We start from the raw sequence: 25,057 nt of genomic DNA on the forward strand, positions 1-25,057 counted from the left end.
CCTTTAGAAATACATTTACTGAAAAAAAATGTTTTCAATGATTGTTTTACCTGCTGTATGTCTGTCATTTACAGTTACTACAGCCCTTTACAATGTCAATGTTAACATCTCTTGGAAGAGTGAATTCCACACCAAAATATTTGTGTGAGCAGACTATCTCAATCAATGCATTTGGGACAATCAAATCAAATCAGTTTTATTTATATAGCGCCAAATCACAACAGTTGCCCCAAGGCACTTTATATTGTAAGGCAAAAGCCATACAATAATCACAGAAAAATCCCAACGGTCAAAACGACCCCCTATGAGCAAGCACTTGGCGACAGTGGGAAGGAAAAACTCCCTTTTAACAGGAAGAAACCTCCAGCAGAACCAGGCTCAGGGACGGGCAGTCTTCTGCTGGGACTGGTTGGGGCTGAGGGGAGAGAATCAGGAAGAAGACATGCTGTGGAAAACAGCAGAGATCAGTCACTAATGATTAAATGCAGAGTGGTGTATACAGAGCAAAAAGAGAAAGAAACACTCAGTGCATCATGGGAACCCCCCAGCAGTCTAAGTCTATAGCAGCATAACTAAGGGATGGTTCAGAGATTGCGAGAGTACAGTACATGAAGTCCTTAGAGGGTTATTGCACAAAGTTTATTGCAACCAAAAACCAATTTGCTTGTCACATTTTTCCTATCAAGTAACCATATTTTTTTTAAAATGACCAAATAACTGCCACCTGTGAAAGTTTCCGAAAAGTTGCATATTATACAGTGCATCCGGAAAGTATTCACAGCACTTCACTTTTTTCCACATTTTGTTATATTACAGCCTTATTCCAAAAAGGATTAAATTAATTTTGTTCCCTCAAAATTCTACACACAATATCACACAATGACGATGTAAAAAAAGATATCTTAGGACACTTAGGAGGAAGATGTACTGTTACACCGGTAACTAAGATAAATGGACTGAATTGCTATAGCACCTTTCAATCTGAAGCAGATGCTCAAAGACCATTATAACAATGCTTCACATTCATCTTTCCATATGCACACACAAATATTTGTTGCCATACAAGGCACTCATCTGCACCCTGGGAGCAATTTTAGTTTTAATGACCTTGCCCAGGAGCTTTTAGTGATTAGTGAAAGTGAGGAGCCTACCACCAACACCTCCCCCAGTTGTAAAACTGCATTCAGTGGCTTTTATTCACCACAGCTATGAAAAAGCTTCAAAAGATGTTTTCACATCAGTCCTGGAAGCTTGTATTCTGCTGCATCCGTCACTTCACAGTATGTTTCTGGATCCTGACTGAAGACCACCCAGGCAGACCAGTCATCCCTCCTTATCAATCCAGCTATCTCCCCGCACCCAGGTGCCCTTTTAGCCTAGGCATTGACACAAGCAATAAGGCATCTGCATGCTGGATGCTTTTATATATATATAAATATATATATATATATATATATATATATATATATATATATATATATATATATATATATATAATCTCACATGGCTATAATGGTGCAGGTGGCACGCAGTAGATGAGTTTTGGCATTGTGATCAGTTTTGCATGTGCTCTGGTCCATTTCTGTAGTCATTTATTTGCAGAGAGAAAACTGGACTAGACTTTGAAGAGCAGTGGTTCGACAGGTGCAGAAAGGTTTATTTCACAGATTTAAAAAAAAAGTAGAAGTCAATCAGTAAAGTCTGCTGAGGGGAGGGATGAAAACCTCTGGACCTGATGTGTAAGCAGCTCGAGACACCCAAGTAAAGGTAGCTGTGATTCCTGGCACAGAAATGATGCAAGAACTTGCCACTTTTTGCAGTCACTATCATACACAGACTTTATTTGCCTGAATAACTTCAAACTTCAATACAGAATACTTCAACAGGTGTGACGGGAAGAGCACAATAGAGTAACTAAGCATGTGCGATCAATTTCAAGGTTTCATGGGCATGAATTTACTTTAATTACTTTAATTTTTGGATTGCTTGTGATTGTCACTCATAAATAAATTGGAATAATTTCTTCATCCACTGCCATCACATCGGTACAGCTCCATGAAAGGAGGCTTGGTGCACATCTTGTTCAGGAGGAGGCAAACATAGTGGGGATATAGCATAGCATTTAATCTGGTCATCCAAATGCACAGATATATAACATACACATTAGTGTTTGACATATCAAGAGTTGAGAGAAGATTCCTCTTTAAGAATAGCTGCAATCTGAGGATACTCAACTTTACCCATCCAAGGTCTTGTGAAGAGCAAGGGGAATGATCTGTAATGATAAGTGGATTTAAGATCTTCCTACAAGATGCATAAACTCAGACACACTTTCATGGATAACCTTCAATGATCTGAAAAGAGTTGCGAGTTGAAAAGTGTATTGTGGTATATTGCGTGGATCCCGAGGTCCTACCCTTCATAAACATATATAGGTCTAAATAAAAGGCAGTAGCTGTTAGCACAATGTCCACACCCACTTGGTAGCCTTGCAAGCACACTACAAATTTCTCAAAACAAGGGCCACAAAAGTAGAAACTTGGCTGTTGATGTAGTACATGTGCAGTCATCTTGTCAGTCTACTCATCATCCTTGTCTTTGGCACCATGTTTCAGGATGCGGGTGAATTCTGCATAGTTGAAGTTGCCCTTCTTGTCAATGGGTGCCTCACGAAAAAGCTCATCCACCTCTTCATCTGTGAAGCGATCACCCATGGTGGTTAGCAGCTCTCTCAGATGGTCCTCGTGGATCACACCTTGGAGACAGGTACAAGGATTGACAGATGTGGCATACAAATATGAACTGAAGGCATGAAATACCTTCCTGTCAGATGTACAACTAGAAGGACACAGTGTCCTTTAATTTAAGCCCCACAGCAAATTATGACGCTTAGTTCATTCTACAAAAGGTGTCCATACAGTGATGACCAAAGTAAAGCCACTGCACAATGGACCTCTGGCCAACACGTCAGCCAACCAAATTGACTCAAATTATTGATCATTGATCCTGGTTGCTGAAAAATGATCCCAAACTTTGATTACAATTATATGATCTATCTCTATGACATCACTGCTTTGAGCCTTTTGCTCATATCTTTCATGGCAATCAGGCCCCAGAGACAAAATACAACTGTTGGCCACACTTACGTCATGACAGAACAGCAGTGTTGCTATATAACATCAATAACTGATCAGATGAACTCCTGTTGCCCCGCATTGCTACCACAGATCTTTTATCCAGCCAGTGTGCAGTGGAAAGTCAACGACAAATGTGATCAACTGCATTGACTTTTGTACTCAGTTACTGATCTTTGCGTATTACTGATCCTTTGATCCCTAATCACGTCTTTGATCCTGATCGTCAAAAGTAGACCTTTTGGTTCCAAATACAGGATCAAAATAATCAGGATATAAAATACACTCACCATTTTAAAAAAATAAACCATACCAGTAATGATCAAGGTTCTACCACTATATCTTAAGCCACACAAAATAACTGAATAGGTTTTTCCTTGCCCTATACCCACATTTCAATTAAAATTTATTTTAATATAATGGCTGAGTGGATCCTTGTCATTTGATTGGTGGCTTGTATGTCACGTGACATGGATTATTCATGCCATTTACTATTGTGTTTCATTTACTGTGCAATAGTTCTTTTTAGTGTGCAATTTTGGTGCCATATGAAATGTGCTATTGCACACAACCACGCATGCTCACACTACTGGGGGCAGCGTTTAGCTAAACATGGCAGAGTTTGTTTTGTGGTGGATGACGGTTTGAAGGAGCTAATTGATGGTCCCCATTCTTCTAACACCAAAAAACAAATCCACTACGCTGTAAGCAGTCTGGAGGCATGAAAAGCTGTTAGGATGAAGAGGATGAAGTTAGGATGAAAAGCTGGACAAATTTCTGACGTGGTTTTTCACTGGAGTAAGGAAAGCATGTGGCAGTATGTACTGAATTCAACACAACGATGTCACGGACTATATCGTCAGGATTGTTTTTTGCAAGTTGGCTGAGAACAGTTTGGACTTCTATTTAAAGATCATGCTGGGCGTCAAAGGACCAGTGGCGCAGGCCAAAATGTCCCTTTTCTGTTTATAAATTCATAAAATAAATTTGCTTCTGCCCTCACCCTTTCGGCCACATGGGATCTTTGTAATGTTGTTTTGTTATGAGTTTTTTTGTTGAATCATGTGCCGAATAAACTCTATTCATTCATTCATTCAAAATATCAAATGACAAGGATCTGTTTTCGCTGTTATGTGAAACAAATAATGAATGCTTTTTCATTCTTGCAATGGTACAAATATTTCATGAGGTTCCATCTTTCACCGAATTAAATATTCATTCCACTGAACTCAAATATTCATTATTTGTTAAATATATTGCCAAACCACAACATAAGGCACTTCACAAAAGGTAAGGTCTATCTAACCTTACACACACACACACACACACTATATAATATATATATATATATATATATATATATGAGGTCTATTAGAAAAGAAACCGACCGTTTTATTTTTCAAAAAAACTATATGGATTTGATTCATATGTTTTTACGTCAGCCAAGCTTGAACCTTCGTGCGCATGCGTGAGTTTTTCCACGCCTGTCGGTGACGTCATTCGCCTGTGAGCACGCCTTGTGGAAGGAGTGGTCCAGCCCCCTCGTCGGATTTTCATTGTCTGAGAAGTTGCTGAGAGACTGGCGCTGTGCTTCATCAAAATTTTTTCAGAAACTGTGAGGCACATCCGAGTGGATACCATTCGAGAAATTAAGCTGGTTTTCGGTGAAAATTTTAACGGCTGATGAGAGATTTTGGATTGTTTCTATCGCTGTAAGGATATCCCACGGAGCAGAATGTCGCGCAGCGCTCCGAGGTGACGTCGTCATCCTGTTTCAAGCTGAAAACCTCCAAATTTAAGCCTCTGTTGACCCAGAACGTCGTGAGAGAACAGAGAACTTTCAGAAGAGGTCGGAATCAGCAGTTTATCCGGACATTCCACTGTTAAAGGAGATTTTTTTTAATGAAAGACGTGCGGACGAATTGGCGCGTCGGCTCACAGCCAGCGCGGTGCGCCCGCCACAGGATTAAAACACCTCCGTGTTGATAACCATTTGTAAAATCCAGGCGGCTTTTGGTGGCTTTCAGTTGAGTGAGTATCTGAGAAATTGTTTAACAGCAGGGCATGTTCCAAGTTGTCCTTAAGGCTTCCAACGGAGGTGCTTTTCCTGTGGCGGGTGCGCCGCGCCGACTGCGAGCCGACGCGGCAATCCGTCCGCACGTCTTTCATTAAAAAAATCTCCTTTAACAGTGGAATGTCCAGATAAACTGCTGATTCCGACCTCTTCTGAAAGTTCTCTGTTCTCTCACGATGTCCTGGGTCAACAGAGGCTTAAATTTGGAGGTTTTCAGCTTGAAACAGGATGATGACGTCGCCTCCGAGTGCTGCGCGACGTCCCGCTCCGTGGGAAGTCCTTACAGCGATAGAAACAATCCAAAATCTCTCATCAGCCGTTAAAATTTTCACCGAAAACCATCTTAATTTGTCGAATGGTGTCCACTCGGATGTGCCTCACAGTTTCTGAAAACATTTTGATGAAGCACAGCGCCAGTCTCTCAGCAACTTCTCAGACAAAGGAATTCCGACGAGGGGGCTGGACCACTCCTCCCACAAGGCGTGCTCACAGGCGAATGACGTCACCGACAGGCATGAAAAAACTCTCGCATGCCCACGAGGGTTCAAGCTTGGCTGATGTAATCACACGTGATTCAAATCCATATGGTTTTTAAAAAAATAATAAGGTCGGATACTTTTCTAACAGACCTCGTATATTTACAAGGTCTGTTAGAAAAGTATCGGATCTTTTTTTTTTTCAAAAACCTGATGGATTTGAATCACGTGTGCTTGCATGAGCCAACCTTCGTGCACAATACATGCGTGAATTTTTTCACGTCTGTCGACTGCGTCATTTGCTGGCAAGCAGCCTTTGTGTGAGGACATGTGTCGCGCTCTCGGCAGATTTTCATTGCAAGGAAAAAGATGGAACAACTGGAGCAGCGCTACTGCATCAAATTTTGCCAGAAACTGTGCGACAACCAGGTGGAAAGCATTCAGAACATTCAGACAGCTTTCGGTGACTTTTCAGTCATGTGACTATCCGAGAAATTGTGGAAGAGGTGGGCATGTCACAGCATGTCCTGTGAGACTTCAACACGAAGGTGCTTTTGCTCCGCCGTCAGAAGCTTCGGGATGATGAATTTCACCGCCACCCTTTTCATGGCCAAATCTTCTGTCACAATGGAATGTGCCGACGTCTTTAAACCGGTTGTACCGCTCCTTAATCTGTGTGATGTTTTATGTTTTATTAAAACTGGTTCGTGCTCCCCATATGTTATCTTGCTAATGAGCAGGCACAACTAAATCACACAACATCCTTGGCAGAGGCAACAATACTACAAGCAAGTATACTGCAAGCACAAAATATTATAGTGTGGTTGCTCCTACAGTACAAATGTAGCCACTGAGCTACAGTGGATTACTGTATCTACTGCATTTCTGTTGGTCTATATCAGTTTGCAGATCATGACTCACCAGATCCCTCCTCATCAAAGCAGGCAAAAGCATTACGGATGACGTCTTCTGGGTCTGTTCCATTGAGCCTTTCGCCAAACATGGTGAGGAACATTGTGAAGTTGATAGGCCCCGGAGCTTCACTCATCATCCCCTCCAGGTAATCATCAGAGGGATTCTTACCTGTGGACCATCAACACTGTGACCAATATCCCCACTATCACTGCAAGAATCATTAATTGTAAGCAGACATATTTAAAGAGTTTCATTTGTGTTTGTTTCTTTAAGAATAAATGTTTCCATATACAACAGAGTATGTTGGTGCAGCTCTTGATATTTAGTCATTTGATGTGTCACACACACCCACACCCCTCAGTGTCTGTGTAGGATAATGTATGCACATTCTGCTGTGTGCTCAGAGTGTACACAGACAACCACTTTGTGCCATCAGAATGCAGCATAATTAGTTTATTTAAATACTGTGTATGGAAGAATAAATCTCTGAAATAGTTTTTTTTTTTCCTCTCTTTAACCAGAGTGTGAACGCACCCAGTTATGCCGCAGAGTTCATGCATAATGAAGCACAAAGCGCATACTGCATTTGAACATACTCCTGATCTACCATTATCAGGAGACAACAGCAAGGTCATCGCAAGTTTAAAAGGTCATGTCTGGATTTGAAGAAATTCTAATTTACAATGACTGGTGGTGGTGGAACAACCTGCCAGAGGGAGCAGTAACAACACTGAATAATCAGTTTTAAAAATAAATGACTAATATTGGAGGAATAATGATAAATACAGAGACGGATGCCCTTCCTGATGCAACTCCACATTATATGGAGAAATGTGGCACAGGTGGGGTTTGAATTCCGCATTGAAACCAAGCGCACTAACCACTTGGTCTCCCTCACAGCAGAGGCTGCTGCCCTTCAGGCCTGTTGGTACCTTTCAACTGCCTCTGGAGTCCTCCGAGATAACATATCCCAGAAGGACTCCCTCTTGAGTCGGACAGCTTCCCTGACCACCGGTGTCCACCACGGTGTTCGTGGGTCGCCACCCCTTGAGACCTTGAATGAAAAACACCTATTTCAACATGATTTTGTGTAATGTTTCCCTGACTTCCATGACAGTCATAACCTGCACTATAAATGACACTAATTATGATATAATCAAGGAAATATTTACAAGTTACAATGTCACAATTTGTGTGCATATGTAGACATGCACATTTGAAATTAAAATGCATGTGGACATGTTGCATTGATGTCAATTTTTTAGATGTTTTGAAGAAAACTGTCGTAAGAAATTGGTGTGTGGCTTTGCCAAAACCAAGTAGCACTGCTCATTTTTATTCATTTATTTTTATATTGCAACTGTTGTTGATTTCATGATAATTTTATGAAAAGATTTAAGAAAACCATTACCAAATGGGGCAATTCAAAAACATTATTCATATTGAGTTTTTCACTTGGAGTCACCACAGCAGATCCAAGGTAGATCTGCATGTTTATTTGGGATGTTTTACGCCAGATGCCCTTCCTGATGCAAATCCACATTATACGGAGGAATGTAGCAGGAGGGAACCTTCTACACTGAAACAAAGTGCAGTAACTACTTGACAACCACCCCTGCTCAAAGACATCATTGTATAGTATCATTGTATTTAAATTGCATATTATGATTATATTTGTGATATTTGATGGTGTTGTACTTGTCTCTCAACAGCCAGAATGATGTTTAAGTGTAATTTGTCTGTTGGTACTTTTTACAAAAAAATGTTACATCATTAATTAAGTCTTCGTTAAGGAGTATTTTAATGTTGAATAGACGTTTAAAAAACAGTTATGGTGAAAATATGTTGAAAACAGATTTAAATGTGAATGTTTAGACCAATTTTCAACAGGGTGTTCATTGCCAGCTTTTAAATGATAAATGTGGACATGCTGTTGGGAAGGTGTCGTAGCACGGACCCACAACAGGGGGCGCAAATGAACGGACAATGAATAAGCCAAAAAGGTAACAATTTAATGTTGCGATAATACACAACGAAACGTACTGTAATCTGCACAGTCAATTTAACACCAGGTGACGTGTGGGCAGGCTCGAAGATAGAAGACCCCCGACGAGAGAGAAGCCGCGTCCCACACGGCTTCCACCACCAACGGTCTGAAGAACACCGGAGCCGCCAAGTCCCGAGTCCCCAGGTGGCCTCTGTCTTCGGCTGTCGACCCTGGTACTGCTGGCAGAAAGCAGAAATATGATGAGTGAGTGTGAGTCCGCACACTCAGTAAATCCACAGTTACCGAGGGAGGAAGCGCCTCCACCTCCAAGCACACACTCGTGCAGCTCCTGTTTGAGCACTTATCTGGGTGGGAGGTGTTGCGAAGCCGTCGCTGAACACCTCAAACGCCACCTCCACAGATGAGTCTCACCGACAGGAAAACGGCTGCAAAGAAGAGTTTAGACAGATACACAGTCTTAAGTTCACAGAGAAATTACCTTGGTAATGGTAGTCGATTTCTCGGCGGGGAGGTGGAGTTGCAGTCCGGCTTTTATGGTGGTGATGATGAATGAGTGACAGCTGTCACTTCTTCTGGGTCTAGCGCCCTCTCGTGCAGGGCGCCCTCTGGTGGTGGTGGGCCAGCAGTACCTCCTCTTCAGCGGCCCACACAACAGGACCCCCCCCCCCCAACGGGCGCCTCCTGGCGCCTGACCAGGCTTGTCCGGGTGTCGTGCGTAGAACTCAGCCAGGAGGGCCGGGTCCAGGATGAAGCTCCTCTTCACCCAGGAGCGTTCTTCGGGTCCATACCCCTCCCAGTCCACCAGGTATTGAAACCCCCGGCCCTTACGACGGACGTCCAGGAGCCTGCGGACCGTCCAAGCAGGCTCCCCGTCGATGAGCCGGGCAGGAGGCGGCGTAGGTCCAGGTGCACAGAGGGGCGAGGTGCGGTATGGCTTGATGCGGGACACGTGGAATACAGGGTGGATCCGCAGTGAAGCCGGGAGTCGGAGCTTCACTGCGGCCGGGTTGATGATCTTGAGGATATGAAATGGTCCAATGTACCTGTCCTTTAACTTAGAGGAGTCCACACAAAGGGGGATGTCCTTTGTTGAAAGCCACACCTCCTGCCCGGGCCGGTATGTGGGGGCCGGGAACGTCGGCGGTCCGCATGGGTCTTAGCCCTCGTCCGGGCCTGTAATAGGGCAGAGCGGGCGGTCCACCACACCCGGCGGCACCTCCTGAGGTGGGCCTGGACCGAGGGCACACTGACCTCTCCCTCCACCAGTGGGAACAATGGGGGCTGGTACCCCAAACATGCCTCAAAAGGGGAGAGGCCGGTAGCAGACGAAACTTGGCTGTTGTGGGCATACTCGATCCAGGCCAGATGGTGACTTCAGGCCGCCGGATGCGCGGAGGTGACGCACCGAAGGGCCTGCTCCAACTCCTGGTTGGCCCGCTCTGCCTGGCCGTTGGTCTGGGGGTGGTACCCGGACGAGAGACTCACGGTGGCCCCCAGCTCCTTGCAGAAACTCTTCCACACCTGTGAAGAGAACTGGGGACCACGATCTGATACAACGTCCGATGGTATCCCATGCAGCCGCATGACGTGGTGGACCAGGAGGTCTGCTGTCTCCTGGGCCATTGGGAGCTTCGGGAGGGCCACGAAGTGGGCCGCCTTGGAGAACCGGTCCACTATTGTGAGAATCACGGTGTTGCCCTGGGACGGCGGGAGGCCCGTGATGAAATCCAGGCCGATGTGAGACCAGGGGCGATGAGGCACTGGCAGGGGTTGGAGGAGGCCCGTCGTCCTCCGATGGTCTGCCTTGCCCCTGGCGCAGATGGTACAGGCCTGGACGTAGTCCCGGACGTCGGTTTCCAGGGACGCCCACCAGAAGCGCTGCTGGACTACTGCCACGGTCCTACGCACTCCGGGATGACAGGACAGCTTGGACCCGTGACAGAAGTCCAATACGGCAGCTCTTGCCTCTGGTGGGACGTACAGTCGGTTCTTGGGGCCAGTCCCCGGGTCCGGGCTCCTTGTCAGGGCCTCCCGGACGGTCTTCTCCACGTCCCAGGTGAGGGTGGCCACGACAGTGGACTCGTGGATGATGGTCTCGGTGGGGTTCGACAGCCCCGCTTTGGCTTCTTCTTCGTGCACCCGGGACAATGCATCTGGTTTTTGGTTCTTGGTCCCGGGGCGATACGTGATCTGGAAGTCAAAGCGCCCGAAGAACAGAGACCAGCGGGCTTGCCTGGGGTTCAGCCGCTTGGCGGTCCGGATGTACTCCAGGTTCCGATGGTCCGTGAAAACCGTAAAGGGCAACGATGCCCCCTCCAGCAGGTGTCTCCACTCTTCAAGAGCCTCCTTCACCGCAAGAAGTTCCCGATTGCCGACGTCATAGTTCCGTTCAGCGGGGGTCAACCTCCGGGAATAAAGGCACAAGGATGGAGAACCTTATCAGCCTCCACGCTCTGGGACAGCACGGCTCCTATCCCTGAGTCAGAGGCGTCCACTTCTACTATGTACTGGCGATCAGGATCAGGCTGCACCAGAACTGGTGCAGTCGAGAACCGGCGTTTCAACTCCTGGAACGCGGCTTCGCACCGATCCGACCAGGCGAAGGGGACCTTGGTGGAGGTCAGGGCAGTCAGGGGGCTAACTACCTGACTGTAACCTTTAATGAACCTCATGTAGAAATTTGCAAAGCCTAGGAACTGCTGTAGTTTCCTGCGGCTTGTTGGTTGGGGCCAATCTCTCACCGCCGCAACCTTAGCCGGATCAGGGGCGACGGAGTTGGAGGAGATGATGAACCCCAGGAAGGACAAAGAAGTGCGGTGGAACTCGCACTTCTCGCCCTTCACAAACAGCCGGTTCTCCAACAACCGCTGTTGGACCTGACGTACATGCTGGACATGGGTCTCAGGGTCCGGGGAAAAGATGAGTATATCGTCCAGATATACGAAGACGAACCGATGCAGGAAGTCCCGCAAGACGTCATTTACCAAAGCTTGGAACGTCGCGGGGGCGTTAGTGAGGCCGAACGGCATGACCAGGTACTCAAAATGACCTAACGGGGTGTTGAATGCCGTCTTCCATTCGTCTCCCTTCCGGATCCGAACCAGGTGGTACGCATTTCTAAGATCCAATTTAGTGAAAATTTGGGCTCCATGCAGGGGCGTGAACACTGAATCCAACAGAGGTAACGGGTATCGGTTGCGAACCGTGATCTCGTTCAGCCCTCTGTAATCAATGCATGGACGGAGTCCGCCGTCTTTTTTACCCACAAAAAAGAAACCAGCACCCATCGGGGAGGTGGAGTTCCGGATCAGCCCGGCAGCTAAGGAGTCCCGGATGTAGGTCTCCATTGATTCGCGTTCCGGACGTGAGAGGTTGTACAACCTACTGGACGGGTACTCAGCGCCCGGGAACAAATCGATGGCACAATCATACGGTCAGTGCAGGGGAAGAGTGAGCGCCAGATCTTTGCTGAAAACGTCAGCAAGATCATGGTACTCCTTTGGCACCGCCGATAGATTGGGGGGGACTTTGACCTCCTCATTAGCCGTAGTGCCGGGAGGGACCGAGGATCCTAAACACTCCCGGTGGCAGGTTTCGCTCCACTGCGTGACAACCCCGGATGGCCAATCTATCCGGGGATTGTGCTTCACCATCCATGGAAAGCCCAAAATCACTCGGGAGGTAGAAGGTGTTACATGGAACACTATGTCCTCCCTGTGATTCCCAGACACAACCAAAGTCACTGGTTGTGTCTGATGTGTGATTAATGGAAGCAGGGTGCCATCTAGTGCTTGCACCCGCAATGGTGTCGGCAGAGCCACCAGAGGGAGCCCTACTTCCTTTACCCATCTGCTGTCCAGCAGATTCCCTTCAGACCCCGTGTCTACCAGTGCTGGGGCGTGAAGGGTTAAATCCCCACAAAGGATTGTTACTGGGATTCGTGCAGATTTGCGGGGTTTTCCCGCGTGCGTGTTATGGCCCACCCTTAGCCCAGTTTCTAAGGACGGGCGTTGTAGTTTGACCGTTTGGGGCAGTCCTTCTGCATGTGCTCACAAGAGCCACAGACAAAACACTCCCCGCGGGCCAGCCTCCTTTGTCTGATATTTGATCTTAATTTGGCCCTGCTCGTGTCCATAGCCTCCTCAGCAGGGGGAGCTGTAGCCACACGGAGCTCTCTGGCAGTGAAGCGTGGGGACGACATCACCTTGTCGGAACCGGAAGGGGGAGGGACGGCTCGTGCCCGGTCACGCCCCCCGGCCTGCTCCCGACGATGCTCGTTTAAACGGTTGTCTAAGCGTATAACTAAATCGACAAGCCCGTCAAAATCCAGCGGTTCCTCCTTAGCCAGTAGGTGCTCCTTAAGGACCGGGGACAGTCCGTTTACAAAGGCGGCGCGGAGCGCAACGTTATTCCAGCCGGACCTCGCTGCCGCGATGCGGAAGTCGACTGCATACTCGGCTGCGCTACAGCGCCCCTGTCTCATCGACAGCAGCACGTTCGAAGCGGTCTCGCCTCTGTTGGGATGATCAAACACTTGTTTGAACTCCCGTACAAACCCAGTATAAGACGTTAGGAGCCGTGAATTCTGCTCCCAAAGCGCCGTAGCCCATGCGCGTGCCTCTCCTCGAAGCAAATTAATAACATAAGCCACCCGGCTAGCGTCTGATGCGTACATGACAGGGCGCTGTGAAAAGACGAGCGAACACTGCATGAGGAAGTCCGCGCACGTCTCGACACAGCCCCCGTACGGTTCCGGAGGGCTTATGTATGCTTCAGGGGACGGTGGGGGGGTTCGTTGAAGGACCAGTGGAACGTCTGATACAGGCCCAGGACCAGCCAGAGGAGTGGCTGCAGCAGCGCCCTGATCGCGCGCTTCCACCCTGGCGGTGAGAGCCTCCACCCTCCGATTAAGGAGGACATTCTGCTCGGTCACTAAATCTAACCGAGCCGTGAAGGCGGTTAAGATCTGCTGCAGCTCACTCTTTTCTTTTTCTTTTCTTTTTAATATTTATTTCATTCATTTAAAAGAAAAACAGAAAAGCAAAAAACAAAAGCACCACAATACCAGAATGAAAAGGAGCAGAAAGAAGAACAAGTCTTATGATTTCTGCCCCTTTTAACAATACAATCTTTCAATATACAGCATCATAGTCAACATTATTTAACAGATTGCATTTCTTTAACTTGTCACATACCACTGACCCATTTCATAATTATGACCAGAAATTAATAGATTACATCACTGACAGGTTACATTTAAACTTAAGACACTCCAAACATTATTAACAGTTTACTTTTTTTTTTTTTTGACTTTCTTGCAGCCCACTGACTTACTTCATAGTTTCATACTTACTTAATACATCTAATTTAATATGTTTTTTAAATAATTTAAGCGACCTTAATTCTTTAATTTCTTTATTAAGATTGTTCCATAATTTGACACCATTTACTGCAATACTCCTTTCCTTTACTTTGGTTCTAAATCTTGGTTTTTTAAAGACTTCTATTCCTTTCAATTTATAACTACTTACTCTTTTTTCAAACATATTTTGAATGTTTGTTGGTAAAGTATTTTTATTAACTTGGTACATCGTTTGTAATATTTTCAAATAAACTAAATCATGAAATTTAAGTACCCTATACTTAATAAACAATGGATTAGATGGATCTCTAAAAACCACTGTTACTAATCACTTTTAAAGCTCTTTTCTGCAAAATAAATAAAGGTTGTATATAGGTTGTATATGTTGATCCCCAGATTTCTACACAGTAAGTTAAATATGGGACAATCAATGAATTGTACAATGTTAATAAACCATAACTATTTAATGAATATTTTACTTTATGCAAAACAGCAATGGCTTTTGCTATTTTTCCTTTTATGTAATTTATGTGCGACTTCCATGTAAGATCTTCATCAATCATGACTCCTAAAAATTTCATTTCTTTTACCCTTTGTATATCCATTCCATCTATTTGTAATGACACATTATTTTCTTTCGCTCTATCATTAAACAATATGATATTTGTCTTATTAATATTTAGTGACAATCTGTTTATATCAAACCAATGTTTAACTTTTTCCAACTCTGTATTTATCACTTGTGCTACTTCCTGTATATCTGATCCAGAGTAAAACAGCGTTGTATCATCAGCAAATAAAATGCTGCCAAGCACATTGGATACATTCACAAAATCATTGATATACAAAATAAAGTTTGGGTCCAAGTACCGATCCTTGTGGTACTCCATAAATAATGTTACACAATTCTGATTTGGTATTATTTATCTGAACAAACTGTTTTCTATTTTCTAAGTAGCTTTTTACCCACTGATGTGCAACACCTCTTATTCCATATTGTTGTAACTTGTGGAGCAATCTTGAGTGGTCTATAACATCAAAAGCCTTTTTCAGGTCAATAAAAATACTTACAAAATAATCCTTATTATCTATTGTTGTTGTATTTTCTCTATTAGTTCCATAATTGCCATAGCTGTTGAATGTTTTGTTCTGAATCCATACTGAGCATTATTTAAAATATGATGTTTCTCAATAAATTTATCCAATCTTGTTACAAAAACTTTTTCCATAATTTTAGAAAACTGTGGAAGCAATGATACTGGCCTGTAATTAGAAAAATTATGTTTGTCTCCATTTTTATATAATGGGACTACCTTAGCAATTTTCATTTCATCTGGAAAAACCCCAGTTGACAGAGACAGATTACAAATATAAGTAAATGGTTCAATAACAATTTCTATTATACTTTTTACAGTCATCATGTCTAAATCTTCATGGTCAGTTGATCTTTTGCTTACACAGTTTTTTACAATATTTCTTATTTCATCTTTTTCCACATTGTCCAGGAAAATACTATTGACCGTATTTACCAATGTACATAATTTATCTTCTATTATTGGTTTATTTCCCACCAGACTTGACCCTACATTTGAAAAATAATCATTAAACCCATTTGCAACTTCTTTTATATCATATATCTCTTTATTTTCCTTAACAAAGTAATTTGGAATAGTTTCTTTCGTTCCATCACTTTCCATCACACTTTTTATAATTCCCCATGTTACCCTCATATTATCTTTACTCTTATTTAGTTTTTCACTGTAATAATCTTTTTTTTTGTTTCCTAATTATTGTTAATAGTTTATTTTTATATTTTTTGTATTTATGTTCTGATTCCTTTGTTTGCAATTTTAAAAAGCACCTGTATAAATAGTTTTTCTTTGCACAAGCATTTTTTATTCCCTTTGTCAGCCATGGTTTATTTACTCTTTTCTTACTAATTTCAATTAATTTACAATTTTTTATTGTATGATTTCATCAATATTTTCATAAATGAGTTATATGCTACATTAACATCACTGACATAAACTTCTTCCCAGTTTTGATTTTTAAGGTCATATTTTAATGCCTCTAAGGCTTTTACTGACTTATCTCTTTTAAAGTTTATATCAGTTTTTTTTGTTGTACCTATTTTTATATTTAAATATTGAAAAAATTGGTAAATGGTCGCTAATATCTGTCATGAAGATCCCATTCTTAATAATTTCATCTGTTCTGTTTGTAAATATATTATCAATTACCGTTGCACTTTGCGATGTAATTCTGGTTGGTTTTGTTATCAAGGGGAATAACCCCAAACTATACATTGTATTCACAAAATCACTTAATCTTTGGCAGCTGGAGCTTTCTATGTTAATATTAAAGTCCCCACACATAAAAAGCGTTTTGTTTTTAATTTGATGGAATAATTCAATTATTTTATCTGTAAATTTCACAACACAAGAATCTGGTGCTCTGTATACACAACTAATTAAAATATTCTTAGATGTTTCATGTACAAGTTCCACTGTTACAATTTCTATGACATCATTCATAATTGTCATTTCTTCAACAATTGTACACATCAGATCTGTTTTTGTATACAGAGCAACACCACCGCCTTTTTTATATCTTCTGTTTACAAAATACAGCTCATATCCCTCCATTTGAACTTCATCCACTCAACACGCCTCCCGCTGACGCCTGCGCTCCTGGCTCTTCCATTGGCCGTTCAAGCTCGGGTTGACGCCCCTCGGAATCCATGACGATGGCCGAGAAATCCTGTTGGGAAGGTGTCGTAGCACGGACCCACAACAGGGGGCGCAAATGAACGGACAATGAATAAGCCAAAAAGGTAACAATTTAATGTTGCGATAATACACAATGAAACGTACTGTAATCTGCACAGTCAATTTAACACCAGGTGACGTGTGGGCAGGCTCGAAGATAGAAGACCCCCGACGAGAGAGAAGCTGCGTCCCACACGGCTTCCACCACCAACGGTCTGAAGAACACCGGAGCCGCCAAGTCCCGAGTCCCCAGGTGGCCTCTGTCTTCGGCTGTCGACCCTGGTACTGCTGGCAGAAAGCAGAAATATGAGTGAGTGTGAGTCCGCACACTCAGTAAATCCACAGTTACCGAGGGAGGAAGCGCCTCCACCTCCAAGTACACACTCGTGCAGCTCCTGTTTGAGCACTTATCTGGGTGGGAGGTGTTGCGAAGCCGTCGCTGAACACCTCAAATGCCACCTCCACAGACGAGTCTCACCGACAGGAAAACGGCTGCAAAGAAGAGTTTAGACAGATACACAGTCTTAAGTTCACAGAGAAATTACCTTGGTAATGGTAGTCGATTTCTCGGCGGGGAGGTGGAGTTGCAGTCCGGCTTTTATGGTGGTGATGATGAACGAGTGACAGCTGGTGCAGAGGATGAGTGACAGCTGTCACTTCTTCTGGGTCTAGCGCCCTCTCGTGCTTGGAGCCCGCACTCCAAGCAGGGCGCCCTCTGGTGGTGGTGGGCCAGCAGTACCTCCTCTTCAGCGGCCCACACAACACATGCCTTGCTCACTAGGCTTCAAAATTATGATTTGCTCATTCTACAGGTTGAAAATACCACTAGTCAAAATCATGGTTAAAAATGGTCTAAAGTGAAATGTTGATTTAAAAAAATAAAAAATCTCTCAGTTTTGAACGTCTTTTCAACATAAAAATGCTCACTGGGTGGGTGTCCCATTAACCTTCACCAGCAGCTGGGCACTTGGGATCATGCTCAGAGAAACACACAATATGTTCAAAAATCATAGCCAACATTTCCCGATAATACAAGGGATACTCTTCATCAGAGTCACCCTAAGTATCCACTCATTTGACAGTCATTCAAGCAGTACTCAAAAGAGACCTAGTACCCAAGACCTTAGTGTTTGGTCACTGTCACACAATGGAAGCATGCCTTATGAAGATTTGCAAGACGTAAAAGTAATACTAGTCTGACATCTTCAATTTCAACAGAAGAACAGAAGAGCAGGGGGAAAAGGAGTTAAATTAGTCTAATTTTAAACAGTTAAGCACAACCATTGAAGTGCAACCTTGATCATAACTAATCCTTTTTGATGAACTGCATCTTCCAATGCAAAGCAGTGGCACATTTTTCTTCCCTCATCAATGGACACCACAAGTGTCAAGGAAAGGACTGTGTGTGTTTGTTTTACCCAGAGATGCCAGCATATCATGCAGATCCTCTTTGTCAATGAAGCCGTCTCTGTTCTGGTCGATCATGTTGAAGGCCTCTTTGAACTCTTGGATCTGTGACTGGTCAAACATGGCAAAAACATTTGACGTGGCCCTCTGAGGCCGCTTCTTTGTGGTCTTCCCCTTGGCACGCTTGCTGGACATGGTGACAGCTGGATCTTGGCCTGTGTGCATTTAAAAGACATGATTCAGGCATGAGTGCAGAATGGGCTAAATGTACGCTATGACCATGCAGTGTTTGGTAATGTTGCTGGATTCACTGGATTCCTATGAATTTTGTACCGTTAAGCCATCAAGATGCTCATTAGGCTATAAATTGGTGTACTGTTTCATGGAGCTCTTTTTCTATCATCCTTTTACTTTGTCCTGAGCAGAACTAAAACCTGTTGTCACCACATCCTCTTAAAACCCAGGCACAGCAATAAGTGCGAAAACACCAAATCCTCTCAGAAATAGACCTGACAGTCATTGCAGGTCTGATTTACCCTCATGTGTCTTTGTTCCATGATGTCAAGCCCGGTGTGCGACAGCAGGCAGAAGGCCCAGCTGGCGTTTGCAGGGAGGATGAGTCACATAGAAAAAGTATGACATCATGCTTCGGCAGGACCCGGGGTGTGTGATGTCAATTCTTTTTTGAATGGCTCTCGATTCATTTAGTGATGGAGGAGAACTACAACCGTACTCTGTGAGATTTGATGATTTGAAATATTAAGCCATCAAATTACATCTGAATCACATTGTCAATTTATTTTTTTAAAACGGTAATTATATTTCTGTGGAAAATTGTCAAAAGGGAAAACCATACCGTGTTTAATCCTACAATACAATAATGATCACTTAAATAAGAGTGTATTTTATTCTATTTAGACTGGGACCAAATGTTATCCCATCAGAGTAAATTTTACTCAGCAAAATTTACTGTGTACAAATATTCAATGTTATCAATCACCGTTTTGTCAGAGCAGGTCTGATTTATTTCCATATAGGCATTTTGAAAGTGATAGACTGATTGCATTTGATTCACTTCAGAAGGCATTAGAACTAATAAAAGGCTGGGAAAGATCAGATGAAAATGTGACATCATCCACTTGTAAGAGAGACTCACATCTGAAAGGAAACCACTAATCCAAATCAAATTCCACTTTAACAACAAAAACATTTGTACTTCCTGTTTGCACTCACTATGTGGAAAAAAAGTAGGGGGAGGAAAAAACTATGTATATGTACAGTGGGGTAAAAAAAAATATATATTTAGTCAGACCCTGATTGTGCAAGTTCTCCTACTTAGAAAGATGAGAGAGGTCTGTAATTTTCATCATAGATACACTTCAATTATGAGAGACAAAATGAGAAAAAAAATCTAGGAAATCACATTGTATGATTTTTAAAGAATTTATTTGTAAATTATGGTGGAAAATAAGTATTTGGTCACCCACAAACAAGCAAGATTTTTGGCTCTCACAGACCTGTAACTTCTTCTTTAGGAAGCTCTTCTGTCCTCCACCTGTTACCTGTATTAATGGCATCTGTTGGAACTCGTTATCTGTATAAAAGACACCTGTCCACAGCCTCAAACAGTCAGACTCCAAACTCAACCATGGCCAAGACCAGAGAGCTGTCGAAGGACACCAGGAAGAAAATTGAAGATGTGCACCAGGCTGGGAAGAGTGAATCTACAACAGTCAAGCAGGTTGGTGTGAATAAATCAACTGTGGGAGCAACTGAAAGAAAATGGAAGACATACAAGACCATTGATAATCTCCCTCGATCTGGGACTGTACCCAAGATGTCATCCCATGGGGTGAAAAATGATCATGAGAACGGTGAAAAAAATCCCTGAACTACGCGGAGGGACCTGATGAATGACCTGCAGAGAGCTGGGACCAAAGTAACAAAGGCTACACACTACGCAGACAGGGACTCAAACATTGCAGTGCCAGGCGTGTCCCACTGCATAAGCCAGTATGTGTCCAGGCCCATCTGAAGTTTGCCAGAGAGCATATGAATGATCCAGAAGAGGACTGGGAGAATATCATGTGGTCAGATGAAACCAAAATAGAACTTTTTGGTAAAAACTCAACTCGTCATGTTTGGAGGAAGAAGAACGCTGAGTTGCATTCCAAGAACACCATATCTACTGTGAAGCATGGGGGTGGAACCATCACGCTTTGGGGCTGTTTTTCTGCAAAGGGGACAGGACGACTGATCCGTGTTGAGGGAAGAATGAACGGGGCCATGTATCATGAGATTTTAAGCCAAAACCTCCTTCCATCAGTGAGAGCATTGAAGATGTAACGTGGGTGGGTCTTCCAGCATGACAATGATCCCAAACACACCACTCAGGCAACAAAGGAGTGGCTCCGTAAAAAGCATTTGAAGGTCCTGGAGTGGCCAAGCCAGTCTCCAGACCTCAACCCCATAGAAAATTTGTTGAGGGAGTTGAAAGTCCATGTTGCCCAGCGACAGCCACAAAACATCAGTGCTCTAGAGGAGATCTGCATGGAGGAATGGGCCAAAATACCAGCTATAGTGTGTGCAAACCTGGTGAAGACTTACAGGAAACATTTGACCTCTGTCACTGCCAACAAAGATTATGTTACAAAGTATTGAGTTGAACTTTTGTTATTGACCAAATACTTATTTTTGACCATAATTTATAAATAAATTCTTTAAAAATCCTACAATGTGATTTCCTGGATTTTTTTTTCTCATTTTGTCTCTCATAGTTGAAGTGTACCTATGATGAAAATTACAGACCTCTCTCATCTTTCTAAGTAGGAGAACTTGCACAGTCAGAGACTGACTAAATACTTTTTTGCCCCACTGTATGTGAATATATAATACATTTTTCAATAAAAAAAAAATTGATCATAAAAAACAGCATTTAATCAGGACATAGATCAAAGCTTTTTAATTAATGTCTGGTTTTGACTAATAGTTCCTTGGTCACAATTTTCCTTGGTTTTTAAACCATTGTGATGGGATGTTCTCTTAAAGGTGGATGATGTCTCACTTCTGTCAGATTTTTCTAATACCTTCATCATTTCCCTAGTTGTGATCCAGGGGTTCTGGTGGAACAAAAGTTTGCCCATTCAGGCTTACTTCCTCAGTGGCATATTCAGATTCTTTACATATTTTTCCTCTCTTATGTTAAATGCAACACAACACTGATTTGACAGGTACGCCCTTAAATACAGCCAGAGGTCCCCACTTAATTGCTCATTATGCAGCTTTGTCATTTACAAGTCTGTAAAATAAGTTAAATCGTTTTATGAAATGTTGTGATTTGTTGTGACATAAATTTCAGTAAATGTAAACAGTTTTACCACTGAAAATTGTGTGTGTGTGTGTGTGTGTGTGTGTGTGTGTGTGTGTGTGTGTGTGTGTGTGTGTGTGTGTGTGTGTGTGTGTGTGTGTGTGTGTGTGTGTTGGGGGAAGGGGACAAAACCTAGCACTTTCCTCTCCTAGCAAGAAGGTCTGGGGTTCAATTCCACCTGTGCCCAGTACCTTTAGATTTTTCATACACACACCTCACATCATAAAAAGGATACCAGGAGTTAAAAGTACATTTCACATACTGACTTGACTAAACCAACCAAAATAAGCTTAATTTTAATGGGATCTTTCATGAAAATTACAACAGGATGATAAATGTGCTTAAACTATTTTTGAAGTGCTGCAGCTCAATAAGCTGTCAGGTCAAATTTTTTGGTCTCGCGTTACTCAGAGGCTGTGCATTTATTTTTGCTTCTATTCAAAACTTTTGTTGAAATTGACAGCAAATCCAAATTCCTGCCTTGATCTTTGACCTGATGAAATGATCTCTTGCTGTATGAGGTCTGTTAGAAAAGTATCCGACCTTATTATTTTTTTCAAAAACCATATGGATTTGAATCACGTGTGATTGTGTCAGCCAAGCTTGAACCCTCGTGCGCATGCGTGAGTTTTTTCATGCCTGTCGGTTGCTTCATTCGCCTGTGAGCAGGCTTTGAGTGAGGTGTGGTCCACCCCTCTCGTCTATTTTTTATTGCGAATAAATGTCTGAACGATTTGGATCTTTGCTGCATCAGTTTTTTTCCAGAAACTGTAAGAGACCTCCAGGTGGACACCGTTCGAAAAATTAATATGGCTTTCAGGGACGATTTTATAGGGATTAAACAGATTAAGGAGTGTTACTGCCCCTTTAAGGATGGACCACAACTGCTGAGAGCGCAGCTCGCTCCCAGCGCCGATGGACAGGCTGACACCCCGCACAAACAACCAGATCATTTCCAACGTGAAAGCTTTGTTGATCCGGGACCTCGTCTGACTTTTACAAAAAGGCAGAAGATGTGGACATCAGCACTTTTTCCGGCACATTCCACCGTTACAGGAGTTTTTTTTTTCTTCTTTTTCATGGAAAAAGAAGCCGAGGGATGCGCCACGGAGCCGTTCATTATGCGGGACAAAACCACCTCGGTGTTGGTCTCACAGGATGGCTTAAAGGTGGATTTCAGACGGATTCCGGTTGCTTTCCAGTCGTGTGAATATCTGATTGTGATTGTGCATGAGCTGGACATGCCAGAACATGTCCTGTGAGGCTTCATCACGGCGTTTCTTTTCGCCATGCAGCTCCGCCGCGACGCGCGGAATTCCTCCGCCTTTGTTCCTCTTTCCATGACAAAAAACTCCTGTAACAGTGAAATGTGCCGTTCATTTCTAAACTGGACGCTGTCTTGATCTGGTATGTCCTCTGACTAGCACAGGAATTGTGAAAAGACGTGGACATCAGCAGTTTTTCGGCACATTAAGACAGACATGCGGAGGAGTTCGGCGCGTCGTGGTGCAGCCGCTCGGCGCAAAGAAACGCCGTGATGAAGCCTCACAGGACATGTTGGGGCTTGTCCAGCTCAAGCTCAATTTCTCAGATATTCACACGACAGAAAAGCAACTGGAATCCGTCTGAAAGCCGTCCTGAGAGACCAACACCGAGGTGGTTTTGTGCCGCGTCAAGAGCGGCACGGTGGCGCGTCCCTCGGCTTCTTTTTCCATGAAAAAAAAAACTCCTGTAACGGTGGAATGTGCCGGAAAAGTGCTGATGTCCACGTCTTTTCACAATTCCTGTGCTAGTCAGAGGACATACCGGATCAAGACAGCGTCCAGAAAAAGTGCTGATGTCCACTGCGCTCTCAGCAGTTGTGGGCCGTCCTTAAAGGGGCAGTAACACTCCTTAATCTGTTTAATCCCCATAAAATCGTCCCTGAAAACCATATTAATTTTTCGAACGGTGTCCACCTGGAGGTCTCTTACAGTTTCTGGAAAAAAACTGATGCAGCAAAGATCCAAATCGTTCAGACATTTATTCGCAATAAAAAATAGACGAGAGGGGTAGACCACACCTCACTCAAAGCCTGCTCACAGATGAATGAAGCAACCGACAGGCATGAAAAAACTCACGCATGTGCACGAGGACAAGTTAGGACAAGTCCAGCTCTCCACAATTTCTCTGATACTTACTGGACTGGTAAGCATTGAAAGCCGAGATAGGCATGTCCCAACTTGTCCCATGACACGCCAAAACGGAGGTGTTCTTTGTCTCGCTCAAACAGCGAATCGGTCGTTACGCACAAAGCCTCCGCGCGGCTTTCCATGACAAAATCTCTTGTTAAAAGTGAAATCTGCCGGAAAATGGCTGATGTCCAGCTCTTGTGATAACCAGAGAAAGTGCACACGATGGTCTCGTATCCACAGAGCCATCAGCTTAGAAATGATCTGGCGTTTTCTGCCTCGTCGTCGCAGCTCGGAGCGAGCGTCCTTAAAGCCGTCCTTAAAGCTGTAGTAACAGTCCTTATTCTCTGTGAAGCCCGTAAAATTTTCACCGAAAGCCAGATAAATTTTTCAAATGGTTTCCAGGTGCCAGTCTCTAACAGCTTCTGAAAAAATTCTGATGGAAAAAAAGTCCAGATCATTCCGCTATTTCCAGACAATGAAAATCCGACGAGGGGGCGGGACCACTCCTTCCACAAGGCGTGCTCACAGGCGAATGACGTCACCGACAGGCGTGGAAAAACTCACGCATGCGCACGAGGGTTCAAGCTTGTCTGACGTAAAAACATATGAATCAAATCCATATAGTTTAAAAAAAAAAAAAGGTCCATTACTTTATTGACAGACCTCGTAAAAATGACTGTAACTGTATAAACACAACCTTTTCTAAAACCTTAGACAGAAATGGCAGATGAGACACAGGTCTAAAACTGGATAAAATTGACGAGTCCGGGTGAGGTTTTTTAAGAAGGGGTCGAACCACAGCATGTTTAAAAGCAGCTGGAACAGAAAATCAGAAGTTAATATATTAAATAAATGTAATAAACTTACTTGACAATCAAAACCAGTTAAAAATAATTTTTTTTTTTTTTCTGGATGAACCAAAGAGAAAAGGAGGGAAGCTCATGTCAGCTTAAGGAAAAAAGTTACAAAGTGGTTACGGTTAGGCAGCCGTAACTGTAACCACTTCAAATTTGGCAACAGTTATGGCAGCTATAACCCTAAATATTGGGACTATGCTTACAGCAGCCACCGTAATTGATGTTCTGTGACTCTGTGGTTGTTGCCAACTCCTCGTTAGCGTAGTGGTAAGTATCCACCTGTCAGGCAGGAGCCCGGGTTCAATTCTCCGATGGGGAGAACAAGGCTGTTTTTTCACTCCCTTCATATCAACTAACATTTCATGTTTATTATTCTTTAAGTTCGTTCACCTCTGGAAGATTTGGGTTATTTGGGCTATTAGGGTTAGGGTGTCACCTCACCGACATAAATAACCTTCCAACACATATTTATGGTTACATTAACAATACCCATGTGCAAAAAGTTAACCTACTTT

The 25,057-nt window shown here is 43.5% G+C and overlaps 1 protein-coding gene across 2 annotated transcripts in view; it reads right to left on the bottom strand.

The window, feature by feature from the left end:
- Positions 1-1,811: 1,811 nt before the first annotated feature.
- The window catches only part of myl9b (myosin, light chain 9b, regulatory), a 32,164-nt gene continuing 8,918 nt past the window's right edge, over positions 1,812-25,057 (bottom strand). Inside the window, exons 1-3 of one of the 2 annotated variants that reach the window (XM_034167034.1) lie at positions 18,156-18,339; positions 6,606-6,767; positions 1,812-2,755 (exon numbers count right to left, since the gene is read on the bottom strand). In XM_034167034.1, coding sequence (XP_034022925.1) covers positions 2,580-2,755; positions 6,606-6,767; positions 18,156-18,339 — 522 coding nt within the window. In that variant the 3' untranslated portion in view covers positions 1,812-2,579. Of the gene's footprint in view, positions 2,756-6,605; positions 6,768-18,155; positions 18,360-25,057 lie in introns of those variants that run through there. The other variant, XM_034167033.1, reaches the window with a different exon arrangement.

Source organism: Thalassophryne amazonica, chromosome 3 (genome assembly GCF_902500255.1).
Source record: "Thalassophryne amazonica chromosome 3, fThaAma1.1, whole genome shotgun sequence".
Taxonomy (NCBI): domain Eukaryota; kingdom Metazoa; phylum Chordata; class Actinopteri; order Batrachoidiformes; family Batrachoididae; genus Thalassophryne; species Thalassophryne amazonica.